The sequence below is a fragment of the Artemia franciscana genome, chromosome 18 (assembly GCF_032884065.1).
Source record: "Artemia franciscana chromosome 18, ASM3288406v1, whole genome shotgun sequence".
Lineage (NCBI taxonomy): Eukaryota > Metazoa > Arthropoda > Branchiopoda > Anostraca > Artemiidae > Artemia > Artemia franciscana.
In genome coordinates, this window is record NC_088880.1 from 33,586,349 (window position 1) to 33,600,075 (window position 13,727).

The 13,727-nt window shown below is 35.8% G+C and overlaps 1 protein-coding gene across 5 annotated transcripts in view; it reads left to right on the forward strand.

Annotated features, from left to right (window-relative positions):
• Positions 1-13,727, forward strand: part of LOC136038898 (diacylglycerol lipase-alpha-like) — a 127,528-nt gene that overhangs the window by 73,968 nt on the left and 39,833 nt on the right. For all 5 annotated transcript variants that reach the window (XM_065722375.1, XM_065722376.1, XM_065722373.1 and 2 more), the window contains exons 8-10: positions 5,973-6,175; positions 8,988-9,198; positions 11,894-11,971. In XM_065722375.1, coding sequence (XP_065578447.1) covers positions 5,973-6,175; positions 8,988-9,198; positions 11,894-11,971 — 492 coding nt within the window. The remainder of the gene's footprint in view (positions 1-5,972; positions 6,176-8,987; positions 9,199-11,893; positions 11,972-13,727) is intronic.

The window sequence follows — 13,727 nt, forward strand, 5'->3', positions numbered from 1 at the left end:
TGTCTTCTGGCAAAAAATGCGAAATTCCATATTTTTGTAGATAGGAGCTTGAAACCTATACGATTAGGTTCTCTGAAACGCTGAATCTGATGGTGTGATTTTCGTTGAGATTGTATGACTTTTAGGGGGTGTTTTCCCCTATTTTCTAAAATGAGGCAAATTTTCTCAGGCTCGTAACTTTTGATAGGTAAGACTAATCTTGATAAAAGTTATATATTTGAAATCAGCATTAAAATGCGATTTTTTTATGTAACTATTGGTGTCAAAATTCCATTTTTTATAGTTTTGGTTACTATTGAGCCGGGTCACTCCTTACTACACTTCGTTACCACGAACTGTTTGATCATGATTCTCTTGTCCTAGCAGGACACGGTCTCGCTCGTGCTTTCGATTCATCCATTCATGAGCAGATTCTGCTTTCGGCAGCACAAAGAGGAGTCAAAGCGTGTGTTATAAAGCCCTTTGACTCAATGTATAGTTCACTTTGAGTTAGAATAAAGTGCCCAAATGTAAATTGCGTTGTACTAGTTGAGTCTGATACGCCAGTAAAGAGGGGTATAAGGCAAGGGGCTTTGAACTCGCCAGATTTGTTTCAATAACTATGTTATTGAAGCAGAATATAGAGCCCCGACAACATGCATTCTTTATGGGATTGATGTATCGCTCATTAGCTATGCAGATGATATTTTAAATATTAGTAGGAGTCTAAAAGGAATAAAAAGCTGTTTCAGTGCTTTAGCGGATGAATATTCTCGTATCGGCCATTCGTTTAATCCAACGAAAACGAAACTGCTGTTTTTTAACTAAAATGTGCAAACCGATGATGCATCTGTCATTCTGAAAGATACTGAGGTCAAACCAGTTCAAGCTATTACTTACCTTGGAGTCCGAATTGGTACATCGCGCAAGGCTACGCGTGAACTTGCTATTGATGACACCCTCAGGAAAGCTCGTAGTGCAAATTGAAGGCTTGTCCCAAATAAGACAAGATTTAATCGTCATATTCTAGTCTGGTTGTATAATGTATTTGTTCTGCCATATTTTGTATACAAGTCTCCGCTTTGAAAATGTTTCACTCAGACAGATAAGAAAAAGCTGCGTATTATTTATTTTAAGTATGCTAAGTATTTTCTTGGGCTACCACCTTGGACCAGTAACCAGTATTTGATTAAAAGGTTTGGTCTGATAGATCCAGATGTTGCTGTCCCTATGAGAGTAATTAATTTTCAAAATAATTTCCAGACTCTAGATCACCCTTAGGTGACTTTTCAGAGTATGTTTTAAATTAGAATTTATTTTTAATAGTTGGATGTTATGTGTATTAAATCTGTTGTATATATTTGAGTTAAACTGTATTTTTCCTGCCTTTTTCTTTTTTTCTTTTCTTATTTAATAGTTGAATTTTGAGTCATTTAATCTGTTGTATATTTTTGTGTTAAACTGTAATTTGCTACCTTTTTCTTTTTTTTATTTGTACTCTGCCCCCTATTGTATTTGTACAGTTTTGGCAGGCAATAAATCTATATCATATCATATCATCATCATGTCATTGCACCACTCCCCAAGATTTTGCTCATTTGCATCCTTGTCACATTGGGTCTTTCCTAAGATTTTGCTCTTGATCTGTCCCTGGACTATAATCATAAAGAGTATAAAAGATGCAATTTAATTCAGAAGGCTTGGGAGGAGACCCCGAGAGAGACGAATTTGCCAGGAAAGGATGTATTGAACAGTGCACTGGACTGTTTTAACAGCAAGCTATCCACCAAATCTTACAATCCACTGAAAGGAAACTTTGTCTTTTAGCCTAGAGTTGTTTTTAGATAAGTTAATATCTGATTTTTTTAACTTAGTCTCTTTTTTCTTCTTCGTAACATCAAAAGAATACCCAGTGTATGGCTGAATGGAATCACTAGCATTTCACGAATTAAATTTTTTTGTCTTTATAAATTCTATAATGGGAACAGATCCTGCGGTTTCACCTCTGCGACGGTACGGTGTGGAATACGTCCTACATTGCGTTTTCCCCAACTCACCTGTCTGTAAAATTCAGGTCGCTGAAAACATTAAACTTTTTTGCCTTTATAAATTTTATGATGGGAACAGATTCTGCGGTTTCACCTCTGCGACGGTACGGTGCGGAATACGTCGTATATTGCGTTTTCCCCAACTCACCTGTCCGTAAAATTCAGGTCGCTGAAAAAATTAAACTTTTTTGCCTTTATAAATTTTTGAATGGGAACAGATCCTGCGGTTTCACCGCTGCGACGGTACGGTGTGGAATATGTCCTGAATTGCGTTTTCCCCAACTCACCTGTCTGTGTAAACTTTAGGTCGCTGAAAGAATTAAAATTTTTTGCCTTTATAAATTTTATGATGGGAACAGATTCTGCGGTTTCACCGCTGCGACGGTACGGTGTGGAATACGTCATACATTGAGTTTTCCCCAACTCAACTGTCTGTGTAAACTTTAGGTCGCTGAAAAAATCAAAACTTTTTGCCTTTATAAATTTTATGATGGGAACATATCCTGCGGTTTCACCTCTGCGACGGTACTGTGTGGAATACGTCCTGCATTGCGTTATCCCCAACTCACTTGTCTGTGTAAACTTTAGGTCACTGTCTTTTCATCCCGGCCATGGAAATCATAACTACGCCTTTAGATGTCTCTGACATAGATGTACTTCTAAATGTCTCTGATATAGTACGACATAGTGGCGGGAATGTCCCGATCCTACCACTATAATCATAACTGTACCCTTAGATAGTCAATCTGGAAAAGAACTATCTACCTCAAAATTGTACGTTTTTAAATTTATTCCTCGCAGCTTTTTGTCCTTCCGACATAGTTCGATTATTCCTACTCTTTAGGGGAATTTATCCTTCTTCATTTTTACTTTTACAAAATGAGATATGCTTATGACTGATTCTAAAAATATTCTTCCTTGACGTGAAACACAACAAATCAATGGGCTCTTAATTCTCATCCACAATGCATTTTGGCAGTTTTCAAGAAATGTTTCTCCAAGACGCCAAGCAGGCAAGTAATTATTGATCTAGCCCCTATAAGATTTTTTCTAAGAATATATCCAACGCATCTTTAAATGATCAATTGAAGATGATAGAGCTGTCATAAGATACACGAAGCATAAGATTGTTTCCATGGAAATATCATTGATACTAGCAGAAAATTTTCTGATGGAATGTTAGAATTACGATGGATGTTTTCATAACTAAAGACAGTGTGTTTAAATGTAAAAAATTATTTCCATCTCCATTGATATCTAGGCTGCTAAAGAAATTATCTGAGAGAAGGGAGCCAAAGACTTTTCTTATTCTACTAATAAATGGTTCCTTGAAAGGACCGTTTGAACAACATATGGGACGATTTTTGGTCATAGCATATGAATCTCTCTCTGGCCCATTGGGTTAAAACCAGTTTCAGGACTAACATTTTCCCCTTATTATTCATTTGCAACGTGCTTTAATTTTAAAACTTTGGGTGTGTATATTAGATGAAAAATGGGAAAAATCTTTTTATTATGATTTTGAATAAATTTAGGATTTAGACTAAATTTCTTTCAAATTATAACCTTACTTTTTTTAAAAATAAATAGGATTAAACAATAGTTAAATAATAAGATGATAAATTAAGAATAAACATAATAGTTAAATAGTACTAATTTTTATAAAGACCCTCAAAAGTTAAAAGTTGAAGTTAAGGTTAGGATTTTATAAGAAAGTAATCGAAGCTATGTAGCATTAATGCTGCTACAGATTAGTCGCACCATTAAGCCACTAGAGCCGAAAACGCAAAGACAAAAAAAATGTTTGTCCCACGTTCGTCGGTGCTGGTTTGGTCGCAATTGTTGCTTCAAAAATGATACATTTGCTGCATTTCTACGCTACGCTGTCTATGCATCGGGTAGAACTGATATACAGTATGTATCTCTCTGTAGTAAATGTCCAAGGCATTTAAAGCGCATGTTCGGGGTGCATATAGAAGTGAGGTCGAACTAATTCGTTCATAGAGAGTCATGTTTGGGATTTCATCACACATCTTCATTCCTACAATTTTCATTCAGTTCAGTTCAGTTCAGTTCAGTTCATTCGGGTTTATTAAAAAAAAATTTATAACAGTCATAACATACTTAATCTCTCATCTCTATGCAAAAACTGCATGCTGAGTCCCATATCACCTCAAAAATAAATACGCACTATGGCTCTCCCTCCACTTCTCGATACAACCATGGCCCCTACCAAAAAAATATCCTTACAAGTCCCCACCTCTTCATCCAGGAGCAAACCACTCCAACCCCCACAAAAAAACTCAATAATAGCTAAAATCACTTTTCTAATTAGATTCTTTATTCAAATTAAACTAATTCAAAACAAGATAATTTTTATTCTCTTTTTGAAAGAACCAAGGGAGCTCCTATCTCTCAGTTCAAGCGGTAGGGTATTGTAAGCCTTAGCACAGACGATGTCAGGCGAAAAATCCGACCTCACTGTTGGCGTATTTCGAATATGGATCTGTGCAGATAGTCTTGTAATTGGAAGACGCTGTTCGGATACCAAACTGAATAGATTCCTAAAAGGCGGTGGAAGCAAGCCGGAGAGGAATCTGAAAGCAAAAACCAAGGAGGAAAGCTCAAACAGCGATTTCAGCGAGAGATAATCTTCTGTGTGTTTGATGATCTTCAAGGCATTCTTGTGGATGGAATCCAGTTTTTTCAGATGGGATTTGAATGTTGATTGCCATACCATTGCGCAATATTGTAAGTGGGAAGGAAAGAAAGGTTTTCATCTACTATTACTCCTAAATATTTTGCACATCTATTTACTGGTCGTTGAACCTTTCCACGAGACGTCACAATTCCTGTTATTTCTGGGTGAAGGGTAATTTATTTTCTTAGTGCGCATGTTTCAGCATCGTCTCCAGCTACATTTTTTTTTTACATTTCATTTTTATGACTTCACGACAATATATTAAATAGTCTACAACCGCTACGTTTCTTCTGACGAACTCTAATGGCATCTAGAAATCAGAAACTATTGTTCGTTTATTTACTTATTTTTCTAATCTGAAGGCTTTTCACAAAAGCTATTGGTTACATTTTATTAAGTACCCAAAGTACCCCTTTTCTCTGCAATTCTTTTTAACACTAAAACACCTAAGCTTAAGTGGTTTTATAGACGTTTTCCAAAGTTGCACAGTAGCCAGAAAAATGGCTTTTCTGGCTCATGTCTGCCAAAACGACCGCTTTGTGGGCTAGGGCTTCTCACTGTGATTGACAGCTCCCGATTCCCCCCCCCCCTATATTGTCGTTGGGGTTCTCGGGTAAGATCTGTTCTTTAATCATTGCAACCAGGTAATAAATATTCTCCCAGGCAACTGCTTCTCTCAAGCTGGGCTTGTTCTCTCATCCCTTGGAAACAGAGCCATTGATTCACTTGAAGCGTTTTTAAATTCCTGTTATTTGAACTCCCTCTGCCATAAGGAAACTTATAAAATTGGTAATTTTTGAAATTACCGGAGTCCAACTTAAGGCTATTTTAATTTTCGAAGTCCAATATAGCCTAAGACACAGATGCAACATGCTTTATTCTTCCGATTCAGTGTCCTTCTGTCCGTAGGTACAGGAAAAAATAGTACAACCAAGGACGTATCCGAGGGTGGCGGGGGGTCATGGGGCTTGACCTCTCCCCCTCTCGAAATTTTTTCCGACTCATAACAACGTAACAGAAATGAATATAAAAAAAAAATTGCGAGGTGTTTTGAAAAGTTTTTGTCCCCCCCCCCTTGAAAAATAATCCCAAATATAAATCGGAGCCCAACTATTCAAGCTTAAAATACGATATTTTGGGCCCCCTTTTTTGTGGGAGAGGCGCTTAAGGCCAATATTAGGTGGACCTCCTCCACTGCCCTGTCTACAGGTTTTTATTATGGCTGAGAAAGTGTCTCTTTTTAGCATAAAGACGCCACATACGATTTCTTGTCAGGTGTGCGAGTAACTCCAGACACAGAATTTGTTTCGTTATCTGATGCAAGAGATCAAGCCTGGTTCAAAGTCATCATTAGATACATGAGGTATGCATCTGCTGCTTATGGCTGGCCGTTGTATATGGTGATGCACCCTAAATGTGGATGCTGCCAGATTGTTAGTCATTCAAGGTAACTGATTTAGTCTATTGTCCACACTTTTGGAATATCAACTATGTTTTTGGATTATGAACTATGTTTTGACTATCTTTTAACTATGTATGAAAGAAGGTAGATATGAATCAAGGGTTTTCAATCTCGCAAACAAACCTTAGATTTTTATGATTTCCAGATTTCCATAAAAGATTTCCATAATTTCCAATGGCATGCCATAGTTAGCCTGTTAAAATTTTGTGTGTGTTTTTTTCTTGTTTTTTTTTTTTAGTGTGGGCCGGTTCTCTTTTCCTTCTTCATCTTCTAGAAATAAACTGTGCGATGTGGAAAAAACTAATGTAAATGTTAGATAGCAGTTTGAAAGGAAACTGAAAATTGAAAATTAAGTTGAAAATTGAAAACTGAAAATAATTGAAAATACCAACCAGAACTTTGGAATTTCAAGAAGTGCACATTGCAACAAAAAAAGTTGCTGAATCCTGTATTGAGGAGCAGAATAAACAACACATTAACCCATATACATGCGTTAGGCATTTACTCATGGAGATCAAGCTACGTTTTAAATTCACCATTTTAAAGACACATTAACATTTCAACCCCTAACCCGCCCTATGTGCGTGGATGCTTGAAGTTATTCTTCTTTTGAAATATCTTTTAGTCAAAAGCCTTTGAGCTTTTTTTTTATTGTGTTATTGATATAAACTTTCATTAATCGAATTATGAAGTACTGAGCATTGAGTTTTTTTTTGTCGAAGAGGGGATGCCATAAGTAGGTATGTGCACACTATTTCTTAGGTAGGAGGTGGTGGTATAAATCTGCTAATTCATATTTAGTTTCTAAATTATCTAAGTTTTTTGTACCTTTTACAATTTGGAACATATGAAATTACATTCATTGGAGGAGTTCAACCGTAATTTTTAAATTAAATTCTTGTCGCTAAGATACAATCATCTATGGTTTTAGATTAAAAAAATTACACCCTCTAATTTGCACCAAAAATAACTGAAAACTGAAGATTAAAAATTTCCGAATGTATGTTTGGGGGTAATTTAGCTAGACTTGTTATCTTTTTTTTATCTTTATTCCACAATCAGATTGATTTAAAATTTTCTCACAATATCAAATCCAAGGAAAAATCTTTAATAAAGAAAAAACGTAGCAGAATCCATGCAAATCTCCTAAATTAAAATTAATTCCTAAAACTTTTTAGTACTTTCTAAAATGATCAAAATGATTCCAAATTCCTTGAACTCCAACAACGATTTGAAATTTCCTAATAAAAGTATTTAATATACAGGACCCCAGATCTTGAAAATTTTCAAATCGCCAAGAGTACAAATTTAAAAATTGAAAATTTTGAAGGTAAACTAACAAGTTTCAAAAGGCCAAAAACCTAACTTCAAAATATAAAAAATTAGTTTTGAAAAATAATTCTTTCAACATATTTGGCTACCTGCTTCACATTTGGATAAAGATACGTCCATAGAAGTTACCGTGTTTCATAAGAGACCGTGATTTCCAGATTGTCAAGAGCTATATTTAAAAAAAAAAAAAAAAAAAAAAAAAAAAAAAAAAAAAAAAAAAAAAAAAAAAAAAAAAAAAAAAAAAAAAAAAAGACAAAAAATAAAAAATAAATACACAATCTTAAATGCCAAATTCAGAGGTTTCAGAAGGCCAAAAATCAAACATCAAAGCTTTTTACTTAACTCGAAAAATATTCGTTTTGAAATAATTCTGTTAACGTATTTCGCTACTTGTTTAATATTTTGATAATAAAAACAAAAACTCTTCCGCATGCGCACAATTATCTGCATAGCACAGGTACTGATATCCTGATTTTCTATTTTTGGCCGGGATTTCTGTGCATAGTTGGGACAAATCCTCCAACACTTCCTGGGTCTTCTCCCAAATTTCTCAAGATATACGGGTCGACTTTGGCCAGGCCTACAGTGTCATATCGCTGAGCCCTTTTCCAAACCAGATGATCCGACTCAAAGACTGGAGCTTTTGCCTTTATAGACACAGGATTAATTAATTTGGACGAGAAACAATTCAGAAATTGAGAAATTCAAAATTTCTGAAAGCGACTGTAAGCTATTTATCAAAATCTAATTCTGATTTCGATCCCAAAATTTGATTTACCTGAAATTTTTCTCACAATCCGAAATTTTGAGAAAAATATTTAATAAAAGCAGAAATATAAAACAGATTCCATACAGAGATCTTAAATGAAAGTTAATTTTTAAAACTTTTTGTGCTTCATGGAGTCACTAAATTGAATTGCAAATTCATCCAACTTCAACTCATCCAACCAAATTTCACGATTTCTAAATTTATAATAATCAAAATTTCAAAAATCTAAGTTCTAAATCTGAATTATTAAGTGTCAGAAGGCCAAAACACCAACATCAAAATTGCTGATTCAGAATACACAAATATTATTTTGAATTTTTTTCCACATTCGGCAACCTGTTTAATGTTTCGATAAAGAAATATCTATAAAAATCACTGTATTTTCAAAGAGACCATGCTTTCTCAATTGTCAAGATCCTACGTTTAAAAAAATCTGAAATATTAGAATCTAAATTCAGAGTGGTAGTTAGCTTATAAAAATATTAGTTTTCAAATAACACTTTTGATATCTGTTACCACCTGTTTAAATTTTTATAAAGATACTATTGCTATTACTACTACTACTACTACGACTACTATCATTGCTAGCAATTCACTACACTACCAAGCCGCTTGAGTCGGCTTGGAAGAATCGCCCATAAGAAATTAGTGTATAGGACACCTTGATTTTCAGGATATATAATAAACTTTTTTTAGGTGTTGCAAACAAGGGGAACTGCAACCACAAGGTGATAACTGCTGTGCGTGCCATTTAGCTGCAGCCCAACATGTCATCGAAATGGATAACGATACAGAGATTTTGTATGCAAGTTTTGATTCAGATGTGGAAAAAACTGCCTTTTTTGTAGCACTAGATTATTTGACTAAATCAATAGTAATCACTATTCGAGGAACATTGTCTACCCAGGTAAGTTGGATCTTTATAACGGAAAAAAACTGGGAGTAAGCTGGGTAAGTTTTATGGCTCTTTTACTAGTGTTTTACAAGATAATGTTTTACGTTGTTGGCTAAAGGCACTGAAATATTTGCCCCACTTGTGGCTTGTCTATCACACTTCCTAAGGATTACAACTTAGGAGGGTCTGTAATTCTGTACGCAACTGATGTGCTTTGTAACTAAGCCGCTATAAGTGTGACTGCTCAGTGGAAATCCATTAGAGAATTTTTTCCTCCTCTTAATTCTTAGCATATGAGCTTGAGAGTAATCGCTGATGAATTTCAATAATAATAGCTCAGGGAATGAGGTTATAAAACCACTTCTCAAAAAATACTTTCTTTTATTTATTTGTTAATACTGTGATACTCCTTTCTTGTTTTGCTTGTACTTTGTGTATATGTGCTGTTATGCATGTGTAAACCTAACCGTGACCGTATTGAAAATCTTGAATATTACTTCTGCGGTGGAGAGTATTCACAGAATCACAAGTACAATGCAAAAAAGAAGATATGCAGTAACTGCAGAAAACCCAAGCATTTTCCACGTGTCTGTCGCGGTAGCAAAAAGACTGTGAACATCATCAGTTCTGTAGCTAAGAAAACTCACCTTGAGCTTGCTCTCCTTGAGTACCGCAACAGACCGGTCGATGGTCTAGCTTCCCTAGCCCACCTGCTAATGAGCAGAAACTTGAGATCCCTAGTACCCTGCACCATTGAGTAGGTGTCTTCAAAAGTGGTACCTATGCCGGAACTCATGTCCGCAAGGAACACTATAATCAATGTACCAAAAGCCTTAGTCCGCTGCAGAAAGCCAAACAAGTTCGAGTAAGGTCCAACGATCAAACCTGGCAATCTGCAACAGCCCTCCGAGAAGTAGATACGCCACGATCATACGTAGTAAAGACAAAAGCAAACAGACAATACCACCGGAATAGAAAGCACTTGAAAGTCGTGTCTACAAATGAAAAGAGATCTGATTCTGATTCAAACGCTAGCAGCTCGTCAGTACACGATTCATGGCATCACTGTTAGGACTCACCCCAAATAGCGGACGTGCAGTTTGTCCAAGCCAGCATGCCAGAATCGCCGATCGCGCTGGTCTATGAAAACAGTGTGGTCTCTCTGCCTTTCAAGGACGCACTCAACAGCAGTCTCAGAAGTTCTGTTACTACAAGGAGTGGCCGACAAGTCAAGCCACCGTCAAGAATATGATTGATTAGCTCTTCTGAAAAAAAGGAAGATTTAATATTCCCTACTTGTTTTGCTTGCATTTTGTGCATGCATACTGTCATATATTGCTTGTGCTTTTGCTTATGCTTGCTGTTATGTATTGCTTGTGCTTTGCTTATGGTTGAATTATTTCAGGTTTTTTGACCTGGGTTTTTGAAGTATATGCTTGAAGAGGCAAATCATTAGAATACCAAATGCAATATGCTTTATGTTTAATCCAACTGATTTAATAAGTGAAAGGAACGGAATAGGAATGAATTCACCTTACCCTTCAAAAGTATAGCCTCTAATATCCACTTTAATGGCACAATTGTCACCCAGCTTATTTGATGAATGAAACAGGTTTAATTTACCGACGCTGCACAGATAACTTAACAGCCAAACAAGACTTAGTGTTTCTTGATGCTCGATAAGATTTCACATATATTGGCACCCTGAGGTGTTGGTGATTTGTTATTCTTGAAACGTATCGATTCTTTTGATATGAAAATTATACCCATCGTTGGAAAATCGAAATCGCTGGAATATCATCTTCATTTGTTTCTATCATTTGTAATCTATCATGGTCGTGTATTGTATCAGACAAATTTTAGCCAAAATGTGAAGTGGTTGCGTCAAAAAATCAAGTATTTACGTTGCTTTCTCCTTATTAGTTGGAAAGCAGTTATTACGATTTCAAATCAAACGTAACAAGTTATGTTAGAATCATACAGTTTATCACAGAAACATAAGAAGCATAAGGTTTCTTTAGTCTTAATACGTCTATGACAAATCGTAAACGATCGCTCCAAACGATAAAACAGGTTCAGTTAAGCCAGAAATGGTAAGTGGCTGACCAACAAAAATCTCCAGAGGATTCAGAGACACCTCAAAATTTCAAATTTTTTTGTGACGTATTTTTGTATAAACTAGTTAAACAATCAGATTATTTCGATATACGCTCTTTACCCATTATTCTGTTAATATAGTGTGAACTTGGTTCTTTACCAAGTTGCAGTGATCGCTGCAACCATCATTTTTACAAACTTTTTACTATCATCATTTACATAAGTCAAATTTTGACTTATTGAAAAGAGCCCAACACCTAATTTGCTCTTGTATGACGTTTTAAGCTAATAAGCTCATATATTTAATGTCCTTACTTTTTTGTAACGAAAACGTGATGATTATGTACTTGATTAAGGAATCAATATTGGAGAAAATAAATTCTGCCTGTTTCACAGATAATATTTGCAAATATTTTCTATTATTAATTTAAAAAGAAAAAATTAAAACTTTAAATTTAATTTTAATTTTAAATAACTTGAATTTAAATTCAACTTCAGTAGCATTAAATTTAAAAAAAAATCATGGTAAAATCATTTCCATAAAATTATTTATTTATTTGCTATTAATAAAGTATATATAGATACCTTAACTAAAAATACTTTATTTTAGGATATAATTACAGACTTGAAGGCCGAAGAGGATTTTATACCAATCTCTCCATTAAAAGAAGATTGGATCGGTCATGGGGTAAGTTATTTGTATAGTTCGCACATTCTTTGTTGAACTACCCGGCTGCACATGCAGCTAGGAGCAGAAATAACTTATTTGAAGATAATTATCATAGAATGGCGTTAAAAAAAGAAATGAAAAAAAAGCCGGCAACATGTTGTCTGATACTTTGAAGTCAACTTTCGTTCATCGCGGATTTTATCACCGAAAATGGCAATTGCTTGTTTGTGGTAGTGCCTCCACTATCCCTGGATTTCTCAGGGCTTCTCGGAAATTTCTCTGAAAGAGAATTCGGTAATCCGGAATCTCTCCTATCTGTCTTAAATACGCAAGCAAGTCCAGTGGATTCTTACCGATTCCGTTGATTTTTAATTAAGATCAAGTAGTTGCGGGCATCAAGTCATGGCTAATTGTAGTAAAACCCAAGACAGATAGTCCGAGTGAGAGGCAAATCTGGCATAAGCCTTTTTTAGGATTGTATAAGAATGATGTTATTTTCACTTGTTGATAGATAAGTCTATCATCCATCCGTACATACATCATTCCTAGGGCAGAACTAAGGTAGATAATCGCAGAACTAAGGGATGAAAGATCGGATAGATTTTGGGTTGACGTGTGACGGACAATGTCTGCTAAACTTGTATGCAAAATGGAGGACTGAATTGTGTTGCGAGAGCAACACTTTGGTTTTGTCGTGTTTTTTTTTGTTCCTTGCATCGCGATTTCAGCGTATTCCTAAAACGTGATAAGGGTCTAACGTCTGCGATTTTTACGGAAAGTGTAGACCTTAGGCTGGATTGATGAATATGACTTTGCATTTTGGAAAGCTTCGTAGAACTCTTGCCTGGGGCCAAGAAGGATGATTTCTGCTTGTCCTTGAGCCAGAGCCTATAGTGTGTGAAGTGAAGTGGAGTTTTATAGCCTATGTCAGAAAGAACTATCTGAAGTTATGCAGTCAAGCTACCCGGCCCCATAGCCAATATATAGAAAAATTTACAGAAACAAAAAAGTGGTATTTTCCCACGGGTCCGAAAGTGCTGCCATCTATTGTTTCTGCCCATTTCTGTTCGTGATTTCAGCTGAGTTTATCATTCAGTTTTTCGCACTTGGGATTGCGGTAGGGAAATGGTATCAGATGTGCCTCTTAAACTTTAGAAGTTCTTTGATTGCTAAAGAAATTAGAGTTTATCCTTTTCTTCTTTCTAAGTGATGACGTTAGAAACTTGGCCTATGGCAAAAAAGTTAACTTTTGAACTAGAGAGAGAGAGAGAGAGAGAGAGAGAGAGAGAGAGAGAGAGAGAGAGAGAGAGAGATCGGTATATTTAAAAACTATCGTAGCATTGCTAAATTCAGTTTTTCCACAAAAACCATACATTTAAACAAAAATCACACACTACAACTCAGCATTAAAAATTGATGTGAAGAAAGGCACAAATGAGTTGGCGTATCGATTAGTTCGTACTTTAGGAGGTACAAGTTTATTTTGTAACCGAGTTCGGCTATTGGGAGGGGCTGGTTCGGGTAGTAGTGATCGGTGGCTCTTATTGGCTAGGACGAATTTTCCAAATTGGTGAATAAGGTGTTCAAGCCGGACTTTAAGTGGAGATAAATTTAATTTAGCGAGGGCTTGATCATAGGGTATGCCACGGTTTCGGAGTATAATCCTTGTTGCTCTTTTCTGGACGCACTCTATGTCGCGTAATAGGTACGCTGTGCGGATAGCAGATGGACCCCACACCGGGCACGCGTACTCGAGCAACGGGCGAACATAACA